We start from the raw sequence: 21,107 nt of genomic DNA on the forward strand, positions 1-21,107 counted from the left end.
AGTCCCAATCTTATCGCGATGATGGTGGTGGTGGTCTCCATCTTTCTCCTGCAGGGCCGCAGTAGCACCACCAAGGCCAAGAAGCCACCTGGAGAGAATGACTTTGAGACCATCAAGCTCATAAGCAATGGTGCCTACGGGTGAGCCACCCGGGGCTCTGGCGGGGGAAGGGTGGCGAAGGCCAGGTGTCTCGGAGGTGATGGCTGGTCCTCGCTCTCTCCCCCTGCAGCGCTGTCTACCTGGTGCGGCACCGGGACACGAGGCAGCGCTTCGCGATGAAAAAGATCAACAAGCAGAACCTGATCTTGCGCAACCAGATCCAGCAGGCCTTTGTGGAGCGTGACATTCTTACCTTCGCTGAGAACCCATTTGTGGTCAGCATGTTCTGCTCCTTTGAGACCCGGCGCCACCTCTGCATGGTCATGGAATATGTGGAAGGTGTGGCTGTCTGCAGGGCTGTAGGGAAGATGAGGGGATGCACGCTGGTCAGAGCTGCTGGGTGGCCTGCCTGAGCCCCCGTCACCATATTCACTATCCACCTGTATCTCCATCCACCTTTTTATCCATCCAGTCATTGATCACCCATTCCACCTGCTTATTTCTATCCAGCCATCTATTATTTGTCTGTTTTCATTTCATTCACTATAGATACATCTATCCAATTATCCATCCATCCATCCATTCATCCTTCCTTCCTTCCATCCATCCTTCCATCTATTCATTTGCCAATCCATCTGTTTTTCCATCCATACCTGTATTTATCCATTATACATCTATTTTTAAAAAATTAATAAACTTCATTTTTTTAGAGCAGTTTTAGGTTTACAGAAAAACTGGGAAGTACATTGAGTGCCCACATACACCGTTTACCTCCAGTCTTTCTATTATTTACACCTTGCATTAGTGTAGTACATTTGTTATAATTGTACCAATATTGATTTATTATTAACTGAAGTCATAGTTTATATTAGAGTTCACTCTGTTGCATATCTATTTTTTATTGTTCATCTTTTTTTTTTTTTTTCAGTCTCATTGTGGCCTCTTCTTTATATCCTTAGTTACAGGGGTTCTGTTCAGCTAGTCTTCAGATGATTCTTGAGGTTGATCTATAATTTATTTGTAATTTTGGTGTGATCCTGGGATACAGTAGGCATAGCACTTACCTAATTTGCCATCTTGGACCTTCTTCATCCATTCATCTTTTGATATATCTAGGCATTAATTCATTCATTTATTCACCTACCTAGTCACCATCCATCCATCCACCCATCCATCCACCAATACCTATTTATCTATTTATTTAACAGTCATCCATCTATCCATTCATATATCCATTTACTATCTGTATTTTTTTTTTAAGATTTTATTGGGGAATTGGGGGAGGGGAACAACGCTGGGGAATTGGGGGAAGGGGAACAGACAAGTTGCTGTTTTTTTGTTCTTCAGTCTAGTTGTGGAGGATGTTGCTTCACTGGCCCAAGTTGGCACCATCATTGCACTCTTCCCGGGTGAGGCAGATCAGTCGCTGGCTTCTGGACAGCCGCTCACGGCGGCTGCTGGCTGCTCATGCTGGCTGCCGGCTACACGCAGTAGCTTATGGCAGCCCACTGCAGCAGGGGCTGCAGCCTAGGCCGGTGCTGGAGACGCACTGGCAGCCCAGCCTCAGGTCGAGCTGCCGTTCACCATCTTAACTGCAGAGGGCAGTGTCACTGGCCTTCATATGTGGGATCCGAACCGGGGTCCTCTGGTGTCCCAAGCCAGTTCTTAACCAACACGCCACTCGGCCGGCCCTACTATCTGTATTTTTATTCATTCATCCAAACCTCCATTCTAGCAGCCATCTCATTTAGCTATCTCCACCCATTTACCCACAATTCATCCATCAGTTTATCCACCCATCTATATATCATGCATGCATCCATCCAACCACCAATGTATATATTTTTCATTCATTTACCCATCTATCTATACTTATATTCACCCAAATATTAATGTATTCATTGCCCAAACACACACATACTGTGGTTATTAAGACACACATGTGATCTCATGGGACTAAAGCTATGCTGTCCCCAAGCCTTTGTCTACCATCCATTCATTCAACAGATGTCCCTTCATTTTTTCCCTCCTCATGCCACGTGCTGTGCTAGGTACTGGTGGCACAATGGGAGTTAGACAGACACACCTCTCCCTTATGGAGGTTATATTCTGGTCTGGGTAGACAGACAATAAACAAATAATACAAGCCAAAGGCAATTAGGTAGTTACATATAGTGAGGATGGAAATGAGAACCTTAAGGCTCAAGGAGGCCATGCAGATAAAGATAGGCAGGTGCCTTTCTGAGGTCTACACTATACCTGGGAGAGGGAGCTCCAAGCACAAAGGCTCTTAAGTGAGAAGGCGTCTGGCTTCGGAGGAGTAGCAGAGAGGCCAATGCAGCTGGAGTCCAGTGAGCGAGTGAGAGGGAGGGTTGGGGGGAGATGACGATGGAGAGGTGAGGGGGTTCCACATGTAATGTCTTGCAGAACCCAGAATGGCATTGGATTTCATGCCAAGTGTAACAGGCAGCTGCTGGAGGGTTTTAAGCAGAGTTTACATGGTCCGACTTATGTTTTAAGAGTATTTGTTTAGCTGCTGTGCAGAGGGCAGAAGAGGGAGACCAAGATGGAGGCAGCTGCATGAGTCCAAAGTTATTCGGAGGAGGAGAGAAATGGGCAGAATTGGGATCTCTTTGATGAGTTGAGCACACAGTAGGTGAACATGGCCCAACCTCAAAGTCTTAACTTGGAAGTCAACCCAGCTTTGTTCTCAGTGTAAGTGTGTGTCAGGATTACTTAGGGTTGTGGCCAGAGAATCTGATTCATCAGTTTTCTGGCTGAAACAAAAAAAGAGAATAAGAAAGACATTGACTCATATGATCAAAACATTCATGTGCCTTCAGGAATGGCTGTATTCCAGGTGCTCAAGCCATGTCATCAGGAATCTCTCCATTTCTTGGTTCTGCTCTCCCATGTGTGGACTTCCCTTTAGATAGGCCCTGATATAGCAAGGTTGCCATCCAGCAGATCCCACTTACATCCTACTAGCTTAACAATCTGTGAAAAAACAGTGAAAAGTTAGAGGGCTGACTCACTGGAACAAGTTGAACTGCTTGCTGCACTTGGAAGGAAATCTGGTCTTTGTAAGAAACAGGAGGAATGGATATTGGGGGAGCCTAAAATTTGAATGCTGATCACAGTAAATCAGGTGGCAGGGACTGGAATGTACATTTTAAGGCCCCAGACCCTCAAGGTTCAGACTCCAGATCAACGGCAGTGCTCCCAGACTCAGTTGATAAGCAGACAGCCTTTGGTACCTATCAAACCTCACCTCCACCATCAACTCCCTGCATGACCCAATCTCTCTCTGAGTCTCAGATTAAACCAACTTTGGTGGATGGCTAAAAGGATGAGAAAAGCCTGGTGGAGGGCACTTTCTGTATGATCTAGGGAGAGGGAGGCCCCACTCTGTGCCTCAGTTTTCCTTAGCTATAAAATGGGGACAGTGTGAGGTGAGGACTTGCTCCTATGGTTCATGTTGAGTGATCAGCTCTGGGGTGGGGGTGTCTCCCTCTTCACGTGGGCCTCCTTCTTCACCCACAGGGGGTGACTGTGCTACCCTGCTGAAAAACATCGGGGCACTGCCAGTGGAGATGGCCCGCATGTACTTCGCTGAGACAGTGTTAGCACTTGAATACTTGCACAACTATGGCATTGTGCACCGTGACCTCAAGCCTGACAAGTGAGCCTTGACCTTTCCCCTCACCCACTTCCTGCCCCTCAGGAGGCCCTGGTGTGGAAGGGCCAGGAGGGAAGTGTGTGGGCATCACCTCTGAGACCGCTTGCTCCTGTTTGTAGCCTCCTTATCACCTCCATGGGCCACATCAAGCTCACAGATTTCGGCCTCTCCAAAATGGGGCTTATGAGCCTCACCACCAACCTGTATGAAGGCCACATCGAGAAAGATGCCCGGGAGTTCCTGGACAAACAGGTGTGTGTGCGGGCAAGGGGATCACTGCGGGGGGAGTGACCCAGCAGGACTTCGGGGCCCAGGGCCTGGTGGGAGGCATGGCTCCCCCTCGAGGCCCCTCCTGTGGCCAGGGCGCAGGCTGATGGCCTGCCCCCAGGTGTGTGGGACCCCAGAGTACATCGCACCCGAGGTCATCCTGCGCCAGGGCTATGGCAAGCCGGTGGACTGGTGGGCCATGGGCATCATTCTCTACGAGTTCCTGGTGGGCTGCGTGCCCTTCTTCGGAGACACACCTGAAGAACTATTTGGACAGGTCATCAGTGGTGCGTGCTTCTGTGGTGGGTGTGCAGGGGACATGGGCCGGCCCAGGGCCTCCTGGACTGCAAAAATGACCCCCAGTCTGGACTTGTTCTGCAGACGACATCCTGTGGCCTGAGGGGGATGAGGCTCTGCCCACGGATGCCCAGCTTCTGATATCCAGCCTCCTGCAGACCAACCCCCTGGTCCGCCTTGGGGCAGGTAAGGCGTCTGCTGCACAGCTGAGGGCTTGGGGACCATGGCAGAGCAGGACTCTAAGTGTTATGTATGGCCCTGGGGTGGAAGACGGGTGGTGAGCTGGGCTGCTGAGCTGGCCATCAGCTGTCGCTGGAATTCCCTCCCTGCTCCTGTCCACCCCTTCTTCCCCAGGCGGTGCCTTTGAGGTGAAGCAGCACAGTTTCTTTCGAGACCTGGACTGGACAGGGCTGTTGAGGCAGAAGGCCGAGTTCATCCCCCATTTGGAGTCTGAGGATGACACCAGCTACTTCGACAGTGAGCAGGGACAGGGTGTGGGATCTGGTGAGAGGGGCCCTCAGGCAAGGCCTGGGCTGGGACCTAGCTGGGTAGCAGATTAGCCTCCCAGACAGAGGAGAGCACTGAGGTGGTGGGGCCTTCTCTGGTGTGGCCTGGCATATGGGCAAGGCTCAGTGTGAGAAGTTGGTAAGAAAGGAGGATGGGGTAGTGGGGCCTGAGCAGCGGTGAGTTCTAGAGTTGGGCTTGGGCCTGGGTTAGGGGGTAGTGGTGGGAGCCAGAATGAGGAAGAGGCAGGGGCTGGTCCGAGGTGGAACCAGGGGGAAGGGTGTCATAGGTGGGATCTCAGGGTGTGGAGGCAGGACTAAATGGAGCCTCAGAGCTGAGCAGGGACCCAGCCTGGGCTGGGGGGGAGGGGCCTGAATCAGTTCTGAGAATGGGGCAGGGGCCTGGCTGGGCCTCTCGGCCTGGCTTGAACTAGGACCCGACTCCCAAAGGGGTGTCATGTGAGGAGTGGACCTGTGCCCTCGGTCATAGTCCACCCCCCACCCCCAGCTCGCTCAGACAGGTATCACCACGTGAACTCCTATGATGAGGATGACACGACGGAGGAGGAGCCTGTGGAGATCCGCCAGTTCTCCTCCTGCTCCCCACGCTTCAGCAAGGTGGCCAAAGGGTGGGCTAGGGGTGGGGCGAGACCAGGAGAGCCGGGGCGGATGAAGGGGCGGAGCCCGGGCAGGGGCTGGTCTTTGTCTTTCAGCAGGGTTGAGGAAGGGAATGGAGGTGACCCTTAGTGGGGCCGGGCTGAAGAGGCTGGGGGAAACAGGGTCCCAGGCCCGAGGTTGCAGGCTGGTGAAGTTACTGAGGGGGCGGGGTTCTGCGAATGATGAGGCCTGAGGGGAAGGTAGCATGGGGGTCTATGGAAGGGCCTTTGCAATTGGGTGGACTCTAACAAGAATCTGGACAGCTGTGGAAATGAGGACCCACAGTGTGCGGAGCTAGGTCTACATGAGGCGGGGTCAAGACCTTTAGGGTGGAGAGGATGAGCAGTTGGAGGAGGCAAGGGTGCACGAGGTTTTGTTCTAGCACTATGCAGTGAGTTGCAGGTCCTAGCCTGGGGTACACATGATTGGGTGGAGCCTGGAAAGGTGGGACAGGAAGGAGAGCAAATCCTTCAAGGTAAGGGCGGGGCATGATCTAGAATAAGGCAGGGCCTAACTGTGTGGGATGGAGTCTGAACTGAAGAGTTGTAGGTGGTTGGGGGAACGAACCAGAATTGGGCAGGGCCAGCCTTGGGCGGGGAGAGCATGGCTTGGGCGGGAGCAAAGGCAGGACCTTGTCCCCCCCCCCCACCACCACCACCGTCCATCCGCCCGTGCAGGTGTATAGCAGTATGGAACAGCTATCACAGCATGAGCCCAAGACTCCTGTGGCGGCAACAGGGGGCAGCAAGCGGGAGCCCAGCGCCAAGGCACCAGAGGAGAAAGTGGCTGGCAAGCGAGAGGGCCTGGGCAGCCTGACTCTCCGCGAGAAGACCTGGAGAGGAGGCTCCCCAGAGATGTGAGCGGAGGCAGGGCTGGGTTGGGGGGGCGGGACCGAAGGGGCGTGTCACCTCTAACCACATCCATCCCCTTCCAGCAGCAAGCGCTTCTCAGCGTCTGAGGCCAGCTTCCTGGAGGGAGAGGCCAGTCCCCCGCTGGGCGCACGCCGCCGTTTCTCCGCGCTGCTGGAGCCCAGCCGCTTCAACGTTCCCCAAGAGGATGAGGATGAGTCCCGACTGCGCAGGCCTCCCCGGCCCAGCTCTGATCCCCCAGGCTCGCTGGATGCACGGGTCCCCAAAGAGGTAGCTCAAGGGGATGGCATCGCCAGCGCCGGGGACCCCGAGGCCAGTGAGTGCCCCCTTCTGCCTCCTTCCTCAGTTCCCCAGTGATAATATAGTGAGCATTCAATGGGCCTGGTACTGTTTATGGAAGATCTCATGTACTCTTCACACTCCAATCATCAACATGAGGAACACTCCGTATTCTGCATTCCATGCTTGGTCAGTCAACAAATGTATTTGAGCACTTCTCTCTATCAGGAGCTGTTCTAGATGTATGTTACCTGCTCTCATGAAACTCACATTCCAACAAGGACCAGAAGTAGGAAAAGCATTCCAGGCATAGGGAACAGCATGCAAGAAGTCTGTAACCTTGGGCTGACCCCTAACCCACGTGCTCTGTTGCAGCTGACCGCCCACGCCCAGGTGACCTCTGCCCACCCTCAAAGGATGGGGATACATCAGGCCAGAGGGCCACCAATGACCTAGTTCTGCGCCGGGCGCGGCACCAGCAACTGTCAGGGGACCCTGCAGTAGAGAAGCGGCCTTCTCGAACAGGGGGCAAAGTCATCAAGTCAGCCTCGGCCACTGCCTTGTCTGTCATGATTCCTGCAGGTGATGCCGGGCCCCACCTGTCAGGGGTGGGGCTTCCTCCATTTATGTCAGGACAAGCCAAAGAAAACACTGCATTTTCCCTGTTCCGTGATTGGCATTGGGATGGACCAATGAGAGCCCTGAGACTAGGAAGGTGGGAGGAACAGATACAGGGAGAGCTGTGTCTGCTGGCCCTGACTTCTGACCATAGTTCTGTGTCTGCAGTGGATCCCCATGGAAGCTCACCACTGGCCAGCCCCATGTCCCCGCGATCTCTCTCCTCAAACCCGTCCTCACGGGACTCCTCACCCAGCCGGGACTACTCACCCGCTGTCAGTGGGCTCCGTTCCCCCATCACCATCCAACGCTCGGGCAAGAAGTATGGCTTCACATTGCGTGCCATCCGCGTCTACATGGGTGACTCGGATGTCTACAGTGTCCACCACATTGTCTGGGTGAGCACTCATGGGTGTGGTCTATGTTCCACGGTGGGAGGAGAGACCCCTCCCCCCCCCCCCCCCAGGGATGAGGGACAGCTCAAACTCTGGAGCCAGGCAGCCTGGATGAGACCCCTCTGCGACCTAGAATGTCCCTTCCCCATCTGAGCTTCAGTTTCTTCATTTGTAAACTGGGGAGAATAATAATGATTTCATAAGGTGTTATGAGGATTACAGTGCATGCAGAGCTGGGTGTATGGCACATAAGCTTAGGGAGCTTCCTTGTTACCGATCCTATTAACCCTGCCCCTGTGTGGTGTACTCCATCCCCAGCACGTGGAGGAGGGGGGCCCAGCTCAGGAGGCCGGGCTCTGTGCGGGGGACCTCATCACCCATGTGAACGGGGAGCCTGTGCATGGCATGGTGCATCCTGAGGTCGTGGAGCTGATCCTTAAGGTGAGTGCAAGGGAGGGAGGACACTGGGGAAGAGGGAGGGGAGATCCTGGGAGCTGAAGCTGCCTGAACAGCCTCCAGCAGAGCATGTATCCCCTTTTTCCCCAGAGTGGCAATAAAGTGGCAGTGACCACAACGCCCTTCGAAAATACCTCCATCCGCATCGGCCCAGCAAGGCGCAGCAGCTACAAGGCCAAAATGGCTCGGAGGAACAAGAGGCCCTCAGCTAAAGAGGGCCAGGAGAGGTGGGTGGGGCTATACACAGTAGGCAGTGGGAACACTCCAGTTTATTTTTTTGAACAAACAGTGTGTGTGTGGGCGGGGAAGGGGGTAAGGTGGTAGGGGCACAGATGAGAACAGGAAAAGGAAAAGTTTGGGCCACCAAATAAAGAGCAAAACCAAGAGGACAGAATGGGGGGTGTGGGAAAGTGGAAAGGAGCCAGTGAAAGAAGCTGTGCCAGGTTCCTGGGCTGTAAGAAAAGCATTGTGGGAGGGTCTTGAGCAGGTGGGCGGGGCCAGCAGATCTGGATAAGAAAGGGGGCCATTGAGGAGATGGTCTTTCCCTGTTGGATGTGTTTAGAGTAGACGACTGGGAAGGGCTAGGAGAGGAATTTCTATCTGGAATGAACATGCCAGGCAAGACTGGGCCAATTAAAATAATGTCTCTCTTATAGGTAGGAGGAGCTAGGAGAGGTGGGTGGGGCCAGGGGTGTTCTGTTTTGATTAGTGGATTTGGCCTGGACAAGTCCTGAGTGGAGATTTGAGTGAGAGGAGCCAGACAGAACTGAGTCATGTGAACTTCTTCCCACCCTAATAGGTGGGTTGTAGCTGCAGAAGGTGGGGTCAGAGGGATGGGCAGTCCCAGGGGCCGTTGTGGGAGGAGCCGGAAATTCTGGAGTCTAGTCTAAGGTAAATGGCCCCCTCCTTGTCCCCCAGCAAGAAACGCAGCTCCCTCTTCCGCAAGATCACGAAGCAGTCGAACCTGCTGCACACTAGCCGCTCACTGTCGTCGCTGAACCGCTCGCTGTCCTCCAGCGACAGCCTACCCGGCTCACCTACCCATGGGCTACCCGCGCGCTCTCCCACCCACAGCTACCGCTCTACACCTGACTCCGCCTACCTAGGTACGCTCTGTGCCTACACTGGGCTGAGCGAGGGGTGGACGGACAGGTCCTCTGGTGGTGCTTGCCGCGCGCAACACCCTCTCTTTCCCACCCACAGGGGCCTCGTCCCAGAGCAGCTCGCCGGCCTCGAGCACACCCAACTCACCGGCTTCATCGGCGTCGCACCACATTCGGCCCAGCACGCTCCACGGCCTGTCGCCGAAGCTGCACCGCCAGTACCGCTCTGCGCGCTGCAAGTCAGCCGGCAACATCCCGCTGTCGCCGCTGGCCCACACGCCGTCCCCAACGCAGGCATCGCCGCCACCGCTGCCTGGCCACACCGTGGGCAGCTCACATACGACACAGAGCTTCCCGGCCAAGCTGCACTCATCGCCGCCAGTGGTGCGCCCGCGCCCCAAGAGTGCGGAGCCACCACGCTCTCCACTCCTCAAACGCGTGCAGTCGGCAGAGAAGCTGGGAGCCTCTCTGGGCGCTGACAAGAAGGGCGCACTGCGCAAACACAGTCTTGAGGTGGGCCACCCAGACTTCCGCAAGGACTTCCACGGCGAGCTGGCGCTGCATAGCCTCGCTGAGTCGGATGGCGAGACGCCCCCTGTCGAGGGGCCTGGCACGCCCCGGCAGGTTGCTGTCCGCCGCTTGGGCCGGCAGGAGTCGCCTCTGAGCCTGGACCCCCTGCTGCCCGAGGGCGCCCCCAGGCCGCCGGCTGCGTCCAGTAAAGAGGAGTTACCGGGCGGTGCGGAGGCCTGTACCCCACCCCGCGCAACGACTCCCGGGAGCCGGACACTGGAGCGAGACGCCAGCGGCACGCGGCAGCAGAGTGTGCAGACTGAAGATGGCTCAGGCGGGGCGGCCAGGGCCGTGGCCAAGGCCACACTGAGCCCAGTACAGGAACACGAGACAGGCCGGCGCAGCAGCTCGGGCGAAGCAGGCACTCCTTTGGTGCCCATTGTCGTAGAGCCCGTGCGGCCGGGGGCCAAAACCGAGGTGCCCCAGCCTCCGGGCTCAGACTCGAAGGGGTTGCAGGTATCCATACCCCAGGCTCCTCCCGCACCTGAGGCCCCCCGAGGTCGGGAGCGCTGGGTACTGGAGGTGGTAGAGGAGCAGACCACGCTGAGTGGGCCACGCTCCAAGCCAACTTCCTCCAAGCTCTCCCCAGAACCCCAGACACACTCTCTAGCCCCGACGAAGAATGCACCCAGCAGCATAGCGCTCCCAGCCCCACCAACGTCCTTCTTGGTCCCAGCCACCAAGCCTGAGGTGGGACTGACTTCCCGGTGCCCTGCTGAAGCTGTACCCCCAACAGGCCTGACCAAAAAAGGGACACCCTGCCCCACGCCCCCAGGCCCATAGCTGAGGGGGCCGCTGGCCCAGCACTGTACAGCCGCTTGTATACATATGTACACATATAAATAAAGTACCTCAAGCTATGTGAGCTTTCTGGGGCTCGCCTCTCCTCCCCTGGCAAGGCAAGGTTTCTGCCCTTTTGCTTGTGTGCTTGTTGAGGGGCCGAACTCCAGTCCCGGTTACCATAGAGAAGGGAAGTGAGTCTTATGTGGACCCTTTCTTGTGGTCCCACTTGGTGTCTCACCTATGAGCCAGCTGCCCCCAGACCCTCAGGGAGGTGTAACACTGTTTTGAGTCCCAGTGCCCACCTGTAGAAAAGGTTAACACTCCCATCCACCAGTTTCCTTTTATTTCTCACCAATCCTGAGTCGGTTGTTATGGTTCCCATTTTGCAGATGAGTAGACTGAGTCACAGAGAGGTTAAGGCACATAATTAAGGTCACACAATTAGGAAGAGACTAAATGGAATTAAACTGAAGTCCAAACTGGCTTCTGAGCCTTAGCTCTTATACTCTCTGCTGGGCTTCCTGGAGAGAAGGTCCTGCTCACCTCCCCACACTGCTCACATTCATTTACCAGAGACTGGAAGGCCTTCCAGAGGGCAGGCAGCTGGGTACACACTGTGCCCCCCCCTCGTTGCATTTCTCCTAGGTTCCGATTCATGTCACCCACACAGGCCCAGGGCCCTTCTGGGGCTACGCACCATTTGGAGTGGTCGTCTGTGGTACTGAAGGTGGGCCCAGCTGGCCCAGGGAAGGCTATCCGGGTCACGTCCAGCACTTGCCAGACCCCGGAGCAATTGGAGTGCAGGATGCCACCAGAGTGTTGCCAGAACTGGACCTGCAGGTTTCTGCCAAGGGCTTCTGCCAACCAGCCAGAGTACAGGTCTGCAGAGGATGGAAAGAGGACATAGGCAAGGTCAGGGTCACAGGAATTCCATAGGCTACTGCCCCTCTCTGTTTCCTGACAATCCCAGGGAATAACAACATTAAGACTAATAGCCCTTACTAAATGCTGTGTATGTATCACTTCATTTCCAACAACATTTTAAAGTAGTTCTCAGTACCCCCATTTTTCTGATCGGTAAACTGAGAGTCCAATTAAATCATGCACCACACAACCAGAAACCAATAGTTGAATCCAGGTCTGTTGGTTGTCCACTTCTTATATACTTCTGGCTCCCAGAGTCCTAGTCCTTATTTCTGACCTGCCCTCAGCCATAGACACATCTGACACCACCTCTGCAGAAAAAGGGTACTTCAACCCTCAAGCTCAGGGCTCACCATCTCCAAACTTTCCAAATTTGGCAAAGCTCTGGAAGATAGCCCCTGCCATTGATGTGAGTGTTACACTGCTGTTCCAGGGTCTGTTGCGAACATGGTGGCCCTTGACCACCTCCTCCAGTTCAGGGAATTTCTGGGCAAAGGTCCCTTCCAGCCTGTGGTCATATACCAGGGGGTAGGTGTAGCTCAGCTGTTTGCCTGGAGGGCAAGGGGAGGAGAAAATGAGGGAGTGCTCCATATGCTGGCCTGGCAATCAGGTACTCACCCTGCCTCCCTGTCCCCACTCACCAATCTTTGAGAACTGCTCAAGAGGAAAAGACACGCAGAGCAGTGTCTGCCCGTAGGTTTGGGCAGAACGAGGCCAGCTGTAGTTAGCATGGGAAGCACGTGGAGGGAAGCCTGGAACACTGTGGACCAGCCAGAAGCCCCCTTCTTGGCCCAGGAGCAGCACACCTGAACCAGAAGACAGGGATCAGGGGCACTGCTCACAGCATCCCAACAAGCACATGTGCAACCAGGAATACCCTTCATTTGCAGGTAGCCTAGAGAAGGTGTGGGCAATGTCAGAACTACTGCTGAACTGTTTCCACAGCCAACCAATGTTATAGTCCAGAGAAAGGACAACGTTAGTATAAGCTGAGGAAACAGACGCCCAGGGTCTGACAGAGCAGGCCCCCTCCCGCCCCTGCAGGTCAGGGGTTAGTAGGGGGAAATGCATAAGGAAACCTGAGCCCTTCCCCAGCCCCCAATCCGGGTCTCACCCTTCGTGTGCCCCCGGCTGGAAGAATCCCTAGCCCCGTCAGGAGGCTGGTCATTGTACAGTAGGTAGGCGACCTGGTGGGGATAAACCGAGCGACGTGAAGTTTCCCCCGCAGGCCGAACCCTCTCTATAGTCCCAACCCAGGTTCCGCCTTGCGTCCCATCACCTGGGTGGTGTTTTGGTACAGCGGCAGCAGGCTGCGGCCCACGGCCCCCGCCAAGCTGTTGATGGGCCCCGCGCCGTCACGCCAGCCCCCTGACACCTCATCCAAGTACTTGTACTGCAGCCCCGTCTGCGCCTCGACCCCGGGCCCGCTGTGGGCCGGCTGCTTGTAAACAACAAACCTGGAGGTTGGGGAACGGACAGAAATGGAAGAAGGGGAAGAGAAGGAGCCCCAGGCGTCACTCAAGAGCTCAGCAATCCCCAGTCGGGCCCCGGGGTAATGGTCGGCGCCCGCGCACTCACCAGTCCACAGGCTGCCCCGAATCCCCGTAGCAGGACAGGGCCCCTGCAGGGACCCACAGCAGCGCGGCTAGGAGCAGCGGGCTCAGCGCAGCCATGGGGCCGGGGTCGAGAAATCTGTGTTGGGACCGCGGGGCGCCGGATCATGAGATGGGCCCCTGGTGACTCATTTCCCCAAAATCCGCCAGGGAACCAGGGGCGGGACAACAGGAGGATGGAAACTCCGCCCTGAGATGAGAAGCAGAGTTTTAAAAATGTAGTTTCAGATCCTCCCAGAGCGGGGCTACCTTTCAAGCTGTTACTCCCCGCAAGCCCCGCCCCAACCCGGCCAGCCTGAGGCCGCCTCCTGTTTCCGGCCGACGACTCTTGGTAGACTCCACCCTCTGGTTCAGTCTAGAATAGATCACACTCTTTTATGGCCCGGTGGTTTCCCTTGTCCTGCTTCTGACTCCTCTTTTGGCCAATCACCGTTCAGGTCCCTCCACTAGGCCCCGCCTCTGTCATTTCAATTCCGGCTAACCCCAATCCACTCTCCCGCCGGCACCCGTTCCTCCCTCGGCTTCTGGGTCAGACGCAAATTGCATTTTTTTCTTTTCCTGCCTTACAGCCGAGGTCCAACTCTTGTGACTTTTGATCTCTTAAAGGGAGTTTTTGCTCTTGCTCCTTCCCCTTTTCATTGTGCATGTTTTCCTGGGGCCCCGCTGAGCTAGCCAAGGGGTCACTGTGGATCATGGTAGGGTGAAGGGTACTGGGGCTCTGGGGCCAGGCTGAGGGCTCTTAAATGGAGGGAGATGGTCCCTGTGAAGGTCCCTGAGGTTCAAGGCAGGAGACAAGGAGGATGTAGCCTGATCTTGGGTTGGAGGGAGAAGGGACCATAAGGCCTGCAATAAACGAGGGGAGTCGCTGAAGTTTAGCAGATAAGGATGTGAGGGTGTGTATGGCCCCCCAATATCACCTCTGGAGGTACAGCTTCCTCCCATCTTCCAGCACTCAAAATTCACAAAGTCAGGCCAACGCCGAAGCTTTATCTAGGAAGGGCAGTTTTATAGGACCCATAACCATTCACCGCTGATGCCAGCCTCTATGCGGAGCTTCAGAAGTCAAGGTGTGAAGACCCTTTCTAGACCCAGGGTCTCTGAGAAACTTCACCCCACAACCCCTCCCGCTGTCCAGGGCTGCCTGTGAGCTGGTCTGAGGGCCCAGCTTTCTGAGGGTCTGTCTCCTGTCCCAAGTGTTTGAGTGTCCATCTGAGTCCATTTATTTGGAGCTTTGTTCCGTTGGGTCTGCGTCTGTAGGAAATCTCTGTGGCTCCTTGTAGCTAAGGACATGTAGGAGCTTCCGTTGGAGGCTCCCCCAGGTCTGTCTATAGGCCAGTCCTTGATCTTTCGGTGGATCTGTGGGGCCATGAGTCTGGGAGAGGGTCCATTCGAGGGAAAACCACTCTGCGTGGCTCCGTTCTTGTTCCGTCCCCGGGAAGGTCCAAGTGCTAGGGGACGGGGGGGATCAAAGGTGACGCTTCATGTGCAAGGCCAGGTGATCCGAGCGCGAAAAAGCGCGCGGGCAGAGCTGGCAGCGGAAGGGACGCTGTCCGGTGTGTTTTCGGTAGTGGCGGGTAAGCTCGTCGGAGCGCGCGAACCTCCAGCCGCAGCCTTCCCACGTGCATGCATAAGGCTTTTCCCCTGGTAGGTGAGGAAGCGGTCAGTGCCATTGTCCGTCCCACCCCGCTCCCTGCATCTGGCCGCACTTCTTTGTTCAGCCTTGGACTAAACTAGGGTGAGGCAAGTGAGGCGCCTTGGGTGTGAATTCAATTTAAGGAGGTGATCACTCTCCCTGACCCTTCTTCTGTACCTGCATTTGACCCACTTCCTGTGCCCTGGTAACCTGCCCCAGCGTCCTAAGGTCCTACCACCCTAGTCCTTTGACACTGCCCCCTGTGGTCCAGCCCCTCCCTTGCACCAGGGGACCCACCAGCTGCTGCCCTACCCTGCCCCTGGCCTTGACCCTTGAGCCTCGAAACCCACCTGGTGTTCCAGGCCCTGTCCTTGGTAATTACGCTCTCCCCCTGCTACGCCTGACCCCTCCGCCTGAGTACCTGGACAGGTCTGTACACCTGGCACCAGCGGACCCCTAAGCATAAGCGTCACCCTTTCTCCTCCCCGCCTCTATACCAAGACCCCCTCTCTGTCTTCAGCTCCTTGAGACGGTTTCTCTAGTGCCCACCCTCCTCCTCTGTTTTCTGGGCACGTGAAACTGACTCTGACCCTGTATCTCCTCGGGTCCTGAGCCCCAGCCACGCCCCCTACAGTCTGGCTCCTCCTCCATGCCAACCTACGCTTTTTACTCCTAGTTTGGCCCCTGAGCCCAGAATCGTCTTGCCACAAACCTGAACCCGTGTCTTTGGCCCCGCCCCTGGCATTCCAAGCTTGGTCCCTCCCCGCAGTTCCTCCTCTAGCCCGATCCCCTAGGCCGCTTGCCAGGCTTTCTGCTCCTCAGCCCTGGCCCAGGTCTTAACTGTCTGTTTTCTGAAACGCTCCTCAGGTTTTTCAGGTCCTCCCTCTACCCTAACTCGCCTCTTGCACCACCGCTACTCAGCCCTCTAGCCTTCCCAGCTCGGGAGGGTCCAGGCCAGCTCCCAGCTCCCTCTGCCCAGCCCTTTGCTCTTGGTTGCCGGCTCCCGAGGCCCCGCCTTTAGCCCTGCTGCCTCACCAGTATGAGTGCGTAGATGAGCTTTCAGGTGCGAGCTCTTGGTGTAGCTCTTGCCGCAGCCCGGATATGTGCACGTGTGCGCCGCCTGCCTCTTGCGTGCCCACGAGCGCCGGCTGCGCTTAGACGGCGCAGCCTCCGCGGTCTCTCCTGGATCTACTGCGGTTCCTCCGAGTCCCGCACCCGTCGTTCCAGGTCCCAGGCAACTCAGGAAGGAGGGGGGCGCGGTAGGGCCAGGCGCGGACGTGGGGAGTCCGCGGAAGAGCTGGAAGTGCCCTTGGTACTGCGGCGCCGGGTACAGCGCGGGGTACCCGGACAGCAGCCCATAGGGGGCGCCCGGCGCCGCAGGCACTGAAAGCCCTGTCCGCGGGAAGTAGCTGCCAGAGGAGCCTGCACCTGGCCCCAAGTACCCCGGCTGCAGTGGCAGTGCCTTGGGCTCGGGGACCGGGACCAGGGCTGGGATCACGAAGGCGTCAGGGACCGGGGCTCGTGGGGTCGGGCGCGCCCAGCCCGGGTGCTCCTCGGGACCCAAGAGCCCAGCCACCAGCCCTGGGCCGCCCGCGTACGCGCCCAGAGTCTCGGGCGGCGGTGGGAATTGCACACCCGGACACTCGCCGGACGCCGGAGCGCAGGTCTGGGGCGCACCGCCCGGCTCTGCGCACGGCAGGTTGGTGAGGAAGAGATCCAGGTCCCAGGCGGTGGCCACGTCCTTCTTGTCTTCGTCCTCCCCAGGCACGTCCTCCAACTCTGCTTTCACATAGAAGGGCGGCCCGATGGGGTCGGGGGGACCCGGACCCAAGTCCTGCACCTCCTCAGAGCGCCACCACTACGGGAGGGAGCCGTAGCGTAAGGCTTCAGGGGTCACCAGGGTACCCTGCCCGGAGTCGGAGGGGGCTTGGTGCCCTGATAGGAGCAGGCTGGCCAGAGGCTCTGGAAAGGGGTCTTGCTTGCTTGTCTGTGATGTCTGTCTGTCCCACTCCCTCACACTGCCCCTGTCCCCCCTCCAGCTTCAGGGACAGAGGTCGATCCGGTCTGGCTGGCAATAGGAGATAAGACTTACATTATCTGGAGCTGCACTCAGGCATGGAGGAAGGGGTGGCAGAGTCAAGAATGGAAGGCTGGGGTGGCCCAGCCTTGCCTCAGTTTTCCCCCAGAGTCTCCCATTGCTTTCCAGTACCCCAAGAAGATTAACTCCCAAGACTAATTCCTGGATATCCTCTAGACACCTTTGTTCTTTTCCTCTGATACCTGGGGTTGTCTTAGTGAGCCTAGACCCCCAAGGTGTTCAGCTCTAAGCCTCAGTTTTCCAATACAAAAATAGGCCTTTAGACCACTTCAGACCCTTGGACTGGGCTGAGGACCCCCAGTCATGGCCAGGTCTCTGGATTCCAGGGCAAATGCAGACCTGACCCCTAAGTTCTATGACTGCAGCCTAGGATCCCAGCCAGCCACCTAGACCCTGTGTGGCCTCACCTTGAGGAAGTCTTCCTGTGTGTCCGGGAAGGGGCCTAGGGCAGTCAGTGTACTGATGGAAGGCAAGGTGGTCTCAGCTGCGGCCATGGCTGGCTGGTGCCCACCCTAGCCCTCAGGCCTCCTCTCCCTCGGTAGCCTCGTGGGCTCTGAGGCTCCGATGGCCCCTTGGAGGGCTCCTCTCTGCCCTCAGATGATTGGCTGCAGCCCCTGATAAGGGTCAGGCAAGGCGAGGGGGGGGGTAAGGGGGGGGATGGTCACTGTTTCTAGGGAACAGACCTTGTCTTGGCTTTTTTGGGGCAGAGCTTTAAAGACTGACCCTGTACCCAAAGCCCAGTCAGATTTTTGGGGGCTGGGGGTTCAGAGGTTTGGGGGTTCAGGTATTGGATAAAGTAAGGCACTGCATCCCCAAATAAGGGGAGACTTGGGGGCTTGCTCTCAGTTACCTTCCTGGAGAAGGGGTGACAGGCAGAATGGGGATTCTGGGGAGGGGCTTTGAGACCCCCCTCTTCTTTGACCGAGGCCTTGCAGCCCTCCCCCTTCCCAAAAAACAGAAGCAACGATGCCGATGGCGGGACTTGGCATGAACTCCCTGCCAGGCCAAGCATTATCAGACACCCCAGGCGTTGGAGGCTGCTATCAGGTGGGGGCCCAGAACAGCCAAAACTCTGTCCCTGGCGAGTGGCAGGGCTGGGGGCTGGGGCTTCACGTTAGCTTGGCTTGAAATTTCCTGGGTTATGAACTCTCAGGGCCTGAGCCCAATGGCAGGAGAGCCCCTGCCAATTAGCTGCCACTGTCTACCATGGACCCCACCTCCTGGGGGGGAGGGACGCTGCAGGGAGTGGGGCTGTGTGGAGGTTGCGGCTGGTGCCACTACATCTGCAGTGTGATGAGGGCTGGGGAGGGGGAGTTGACCCCCTCACCTGGATGAGAGAGGACCATTGGATGGGACCACAAGAAATACCTGGCTTGCAAGAGACTCACATCCACCCTTGCCCTGGGTCTTGCTGCTGCCTGATTTCTGTCCCACATGGGGGCAGCATCCAAGTTGCTGCACCAGGGACATCTACTGTGGTGCCCTGGTAGTCTCGGGTGGGGGCAACATGGACACACATCAGAGATACACAGTTCATAGTCACAAACACACAATATGCAATTACATAGTGACACAAATTCCTGGTCCCTCAGCCACACAGACCATGTAGTCCCACACATATAATTCTGTATCAGTGCATCACATAGACCAGGTACAGACACACAATTCTGGGACAGGAAAACAACCATATGCCACTTGGTTATACCATGTTGTAGTCACATAATCTCTCAGACATAGAATTCATAATCACATAGACAGGCGCTGGCACAATCACACACAGTTATCCAGTCATGCACAATCATACAATCACATTGACATGATTTAGGTACAACCAAACAGACACACGGAGATTCCTAGATATGCTGTTACCAGACTATAGAAGATGCAGTCACACAACCCTGTCAAACACAGATGTGCCTCAGACACAAAAGCATGAAACCCGGCTGCACACACCTTTCACAAACACACAATGATGTAGTCATGCACACAGCTAACATCAGACACACACACTATCACACACAACAAAATATAAAGCCTACAACCTTTCGTAGTCACACCACCTGTCACTGTCCCAGTATGTAATTATTTAGTCAGACAATTGCACAGCTACCAATGTCCAACCATAGGGGGCACACTCAGTCAAACACAGACAACCATACCAACATGGAATTAGACACCCTGATAGGGAAAGGCACACAACCTCACCTAGACATAGACAAATCACCACAGATATATGGAGTTGGTGCACCATGAATGCATCACACAAAAAGACAAAAAATTATCATGTGCTACAAGAGGGGTGGGGGCAAAAAGTAATGTAAAAGCCAGCTGGACAAACCTATTAGGATGGCTATAAACAAAAAAATAACATTTGTTGACAAGAATGTGGGAAAACTGGAACACTTATACACTGCTGGTCGGAATATAAAATGGTGCAGCTACCATGGAAAACGGTTTGATGATTCTTCAGAAAGTTAAACATAGAGTAACCATATGATCCAGCAATTCCACTCCTAGGTATATACCCAAGAGAACTGAAAACAGGGACTCGAACAAATACTTGCACACATATGTTCACAGCAGCATTATTCACAATCGCATTATTCACAATCGCCAATGGGTGGAATCAACCTAAATGTCCATTATCAGATGAATGGAAAAACAAAATGTGGTCCATCTACACAACGGAATATTATTACTCAGCCATAAAAAGGAATGAAGTTCTAATACATGTTACAATGTGGATGAACTTGAAAAACATGCTAAGTGAAAGAAACCAGTCACAAAAGTCACACATTATATGATTCTATTTATATGAAATATCCAGAATAGGCAAATCCATAGAGACAAAAAGGTTAGTGGTTGCCAGGGGTTGGGGAGAAGAGGGAATGGGGAGTGACTGCTAATGGGTACAAGGTCTCCTTTGGGGGATGATGGAAATGTTCTGGGACTAGATAGAGGTGGCGGTTGCCCAACATTGTGAATGTACTAAATGCCACTGAATCGTACTTTTTATTTAATTTAATTTTTTAAAAAGATTCTGTTGGGGGGGTTGGGGGAGGGGAACAGTGTTGGGGAAGGGGAACAGCCAGCCAACTTGTTGTCCTTTTGTTCTTCAGTCTAGTTGTGGAAGACACCACGTCACTGGCCCATGTTTGTATTATGATCATTGCGCTCTTCCCGGCTGAGGCAGTTGGTCACCGGCCATTGGATGGCCCACTCACGGTGGCTCACCACTCTCACCAGCTGCCGGCCACTCACGGTAGCTCACGGCAGCCCACTGTAGCCCACTGCAGCCTACACCATCACAGGCCATTCACAGCAGCCCAGCTCCAGGTGGAGCTGTTGTTCACAATCTTAGCTGTAGAGAGCACAGCTTACAGGCACATGTGGGACTCGAACTGGCAGCCCTGTTTTTCAGAGATTGTGCTCTTACCAAGTGAACCTCTCAGCTGGCCCGTACATTTTAAATGGCTCATTTTATGTTATGTGAATTTTACTTCAAATAAAACAAAATGGCTGGAATTAGAGTGGTTTCCTTGAGAGGAAAGCAGTCTCTCTTAGGGAGAGATTTCCTTGGTTTAGAGTAAGGCACTAAAGAAGCATGTTTGGGGCCGGCCGGGTGGCACAGTTGGTTAAGAGCACAAGCTCTGAGCAACAGGGTCACCGGTTCAGTTCCCACAAGGGCCAGTGAGCTGCGCCTGAGCTGCAGCTGAGCTGCCAACCGGCAGCTGAATGGCTCAGCTGGTGAGAGCACATAGTCTTAACAACAAGGTTGCTGGTTCGACTCCCGCATGGGATGGTGGACTGCGGAACCCCCACCCCCACCCCTCCCAACCCGCAACTAGATTGAAAGTGGCGACGGGACTTGAAGCTGAGCTTGCGTCCTCCATAACTAAGATTGAAGGACAACAACTTGACTTGGAGCTGATGGGTCCTGGAAAAACACAGTGTTCCTCTTCCCCAATTCCTCAACACTGTTCCCTTACCCCAATTCCCCAATAAAATCTTAAAAAACAAACAAATAAATAAACAAAAAACCAGGCATGTTTGGCTCTGAAAGATGAAGCAAGCGGATAAGGGTCCAGAGACAGAGGCATTTGGCTGGGAGATAAGGTTCCTGGGATGATGTGGCCAATAGGAATGATTGATATCACAGGGCAGCAAGGGAGGAGCTTTGATATGGGTTTCCTAGTGTGTACGCTGTCATCACCCTCTGACACCCTCTGAGCATAGAGAACTGCAGCACCCACAACATCTCCAG

The 21,107-nt window shown here is 55.2% G+C and overlaps 3 protein-coding genes across 5 annotated transcripts in view; 1 reads left to right on the forward strand and 2 right to left on the reverse strand.

The window, feature by feature from the left end:
- The window catches only part of MAST1 (microtubule associated serine/threonine kinase 1), a 27,937-nt gene extending 17,285 nt beyond the window's left edge, over positions 1-10,652 (forward strand). For 2 of the 3 annotated variants that reach the window (XM_019664205.1, XM_019664203.1), the window contains 16 exons: positions 55-140; positions 230-438; positions 3,643-3,781; positions 3,898-4,030; positions 4,167-4,332; positions 4,427-4,528; positions 4,697-4,819; positions 5,354-5,463; positions 6,180-6,358; positions 6,437-6,687; positions 7,026-7,232; positions 7,437-7,666; positions 7,982-8,104; positions 8,210-8,346; positions 9,038-9,225; positions 9,323-10,652. In XM_019664205.1, coding sequence (XP_019519750.1) covers positions 55-140; positions 230-438; positions 3,643-3,781; positions 3,898-4,030; positions 4,167-4,332; positions 4,427-4,528; positions 4,697-4,819; positions 5,354-5,463; positions 6,180-6,358; positions 6,437-6,687; positions 7,026-7,232; positions 7,437-7,666; positions 7,982-8,104; positions 8,210-8,346; positions 9,038-9,225; positions 9,323-10,575 — 3,636 coding nt within the window. In that variant the 3' untranslated portion in view covers positions 10,576-10,652. The remainder of the gene's footprint in view (positions 1-54; positions 141-229; positions 439-3,642; positions 3,782-3,897; positions 4,031-4,166; positions 4,333-4,426; positions 4,529-4,696; positions 4,820-5,353; positions 5,464-6,179; positions 6,359-6,436; positions 6,688-7,025; positions 7,233-7,436; positions 7,667-7,981; positions 8,105-8,209; positions 8,347-9,037; positions 9,226-9,322) is intronic. The other variant, XM_019664204.1, reaches the window with a different exon arrangement.
- Positions 10,653-10,901: 249 nt separating this feature from the next.
- On the reverse strand, positions 10,902-13,429 carry DNASE2 (deoxyribonuclease 2, lysosomal). The gene is made up of 6 exons (XM_019664206.1): positions 13,078-13,429; positions 12,779-12,956; positions 12,614-12,686; positions 12,141-12,305; positions 11,853-12,050; positions 10,902-11,456 (listed from the first exon to the last, which is right to left on the reverse strand). The coding sequence occupies exons 1-6, from the start codon at positions 13,170-13,172 to the stop codon at positions 11,038-11,040; spliced, it is 1,128 nt and encodes a 375-aa protein (XP_019519751.1). The 5' UTR covers positions 13,173-13,429; the 3' UTR covers positions 10,902-11,037.
- A 618-nt stretch (positions 13,430-14,047) lies between these two features.
- KLF1 (KLF transcription factor 1) lies at positions 14,048-17,375 on the reverse strand. Its single transcript, XM_019664135.1, has 3 exons — positions 17,251-17,375; positions 15,781-16,603; positions 14,048-14,753 (listed from the first exon to the last, which is right to left on the reverse strand). The coding sequence occupies exons 1-3, from the start codon at positions 17,335-17,337 to the stop codon at positions 14,578-14,580; spliced, it is 1,086 nt and encodes a 361-aa protein (XP_019519680.1). The 5' UTR covers positions 17,338-17,375; the 3' UTR covers positions 14,048-14,577.
- Positions 17,376-21,107: the final 3,732 nt, after the last annotated feature.

This window comes from Hipposideros armiger, unplaced genomic scaffold, assembly GCF_001890085.2.
Source record: "Hipposideros armiger isolate ML-2016 unplaced genomic scaffold, ASM189008v1 scaffold_417, whole genome shotgun sequence".
Classification (NCBI taxonomy): Eukaryota; Metazoa; Chordata; class Mammalia; order Chiroptera; family Hipposideridae; genus Hipposideros; species Hipposideros armiger.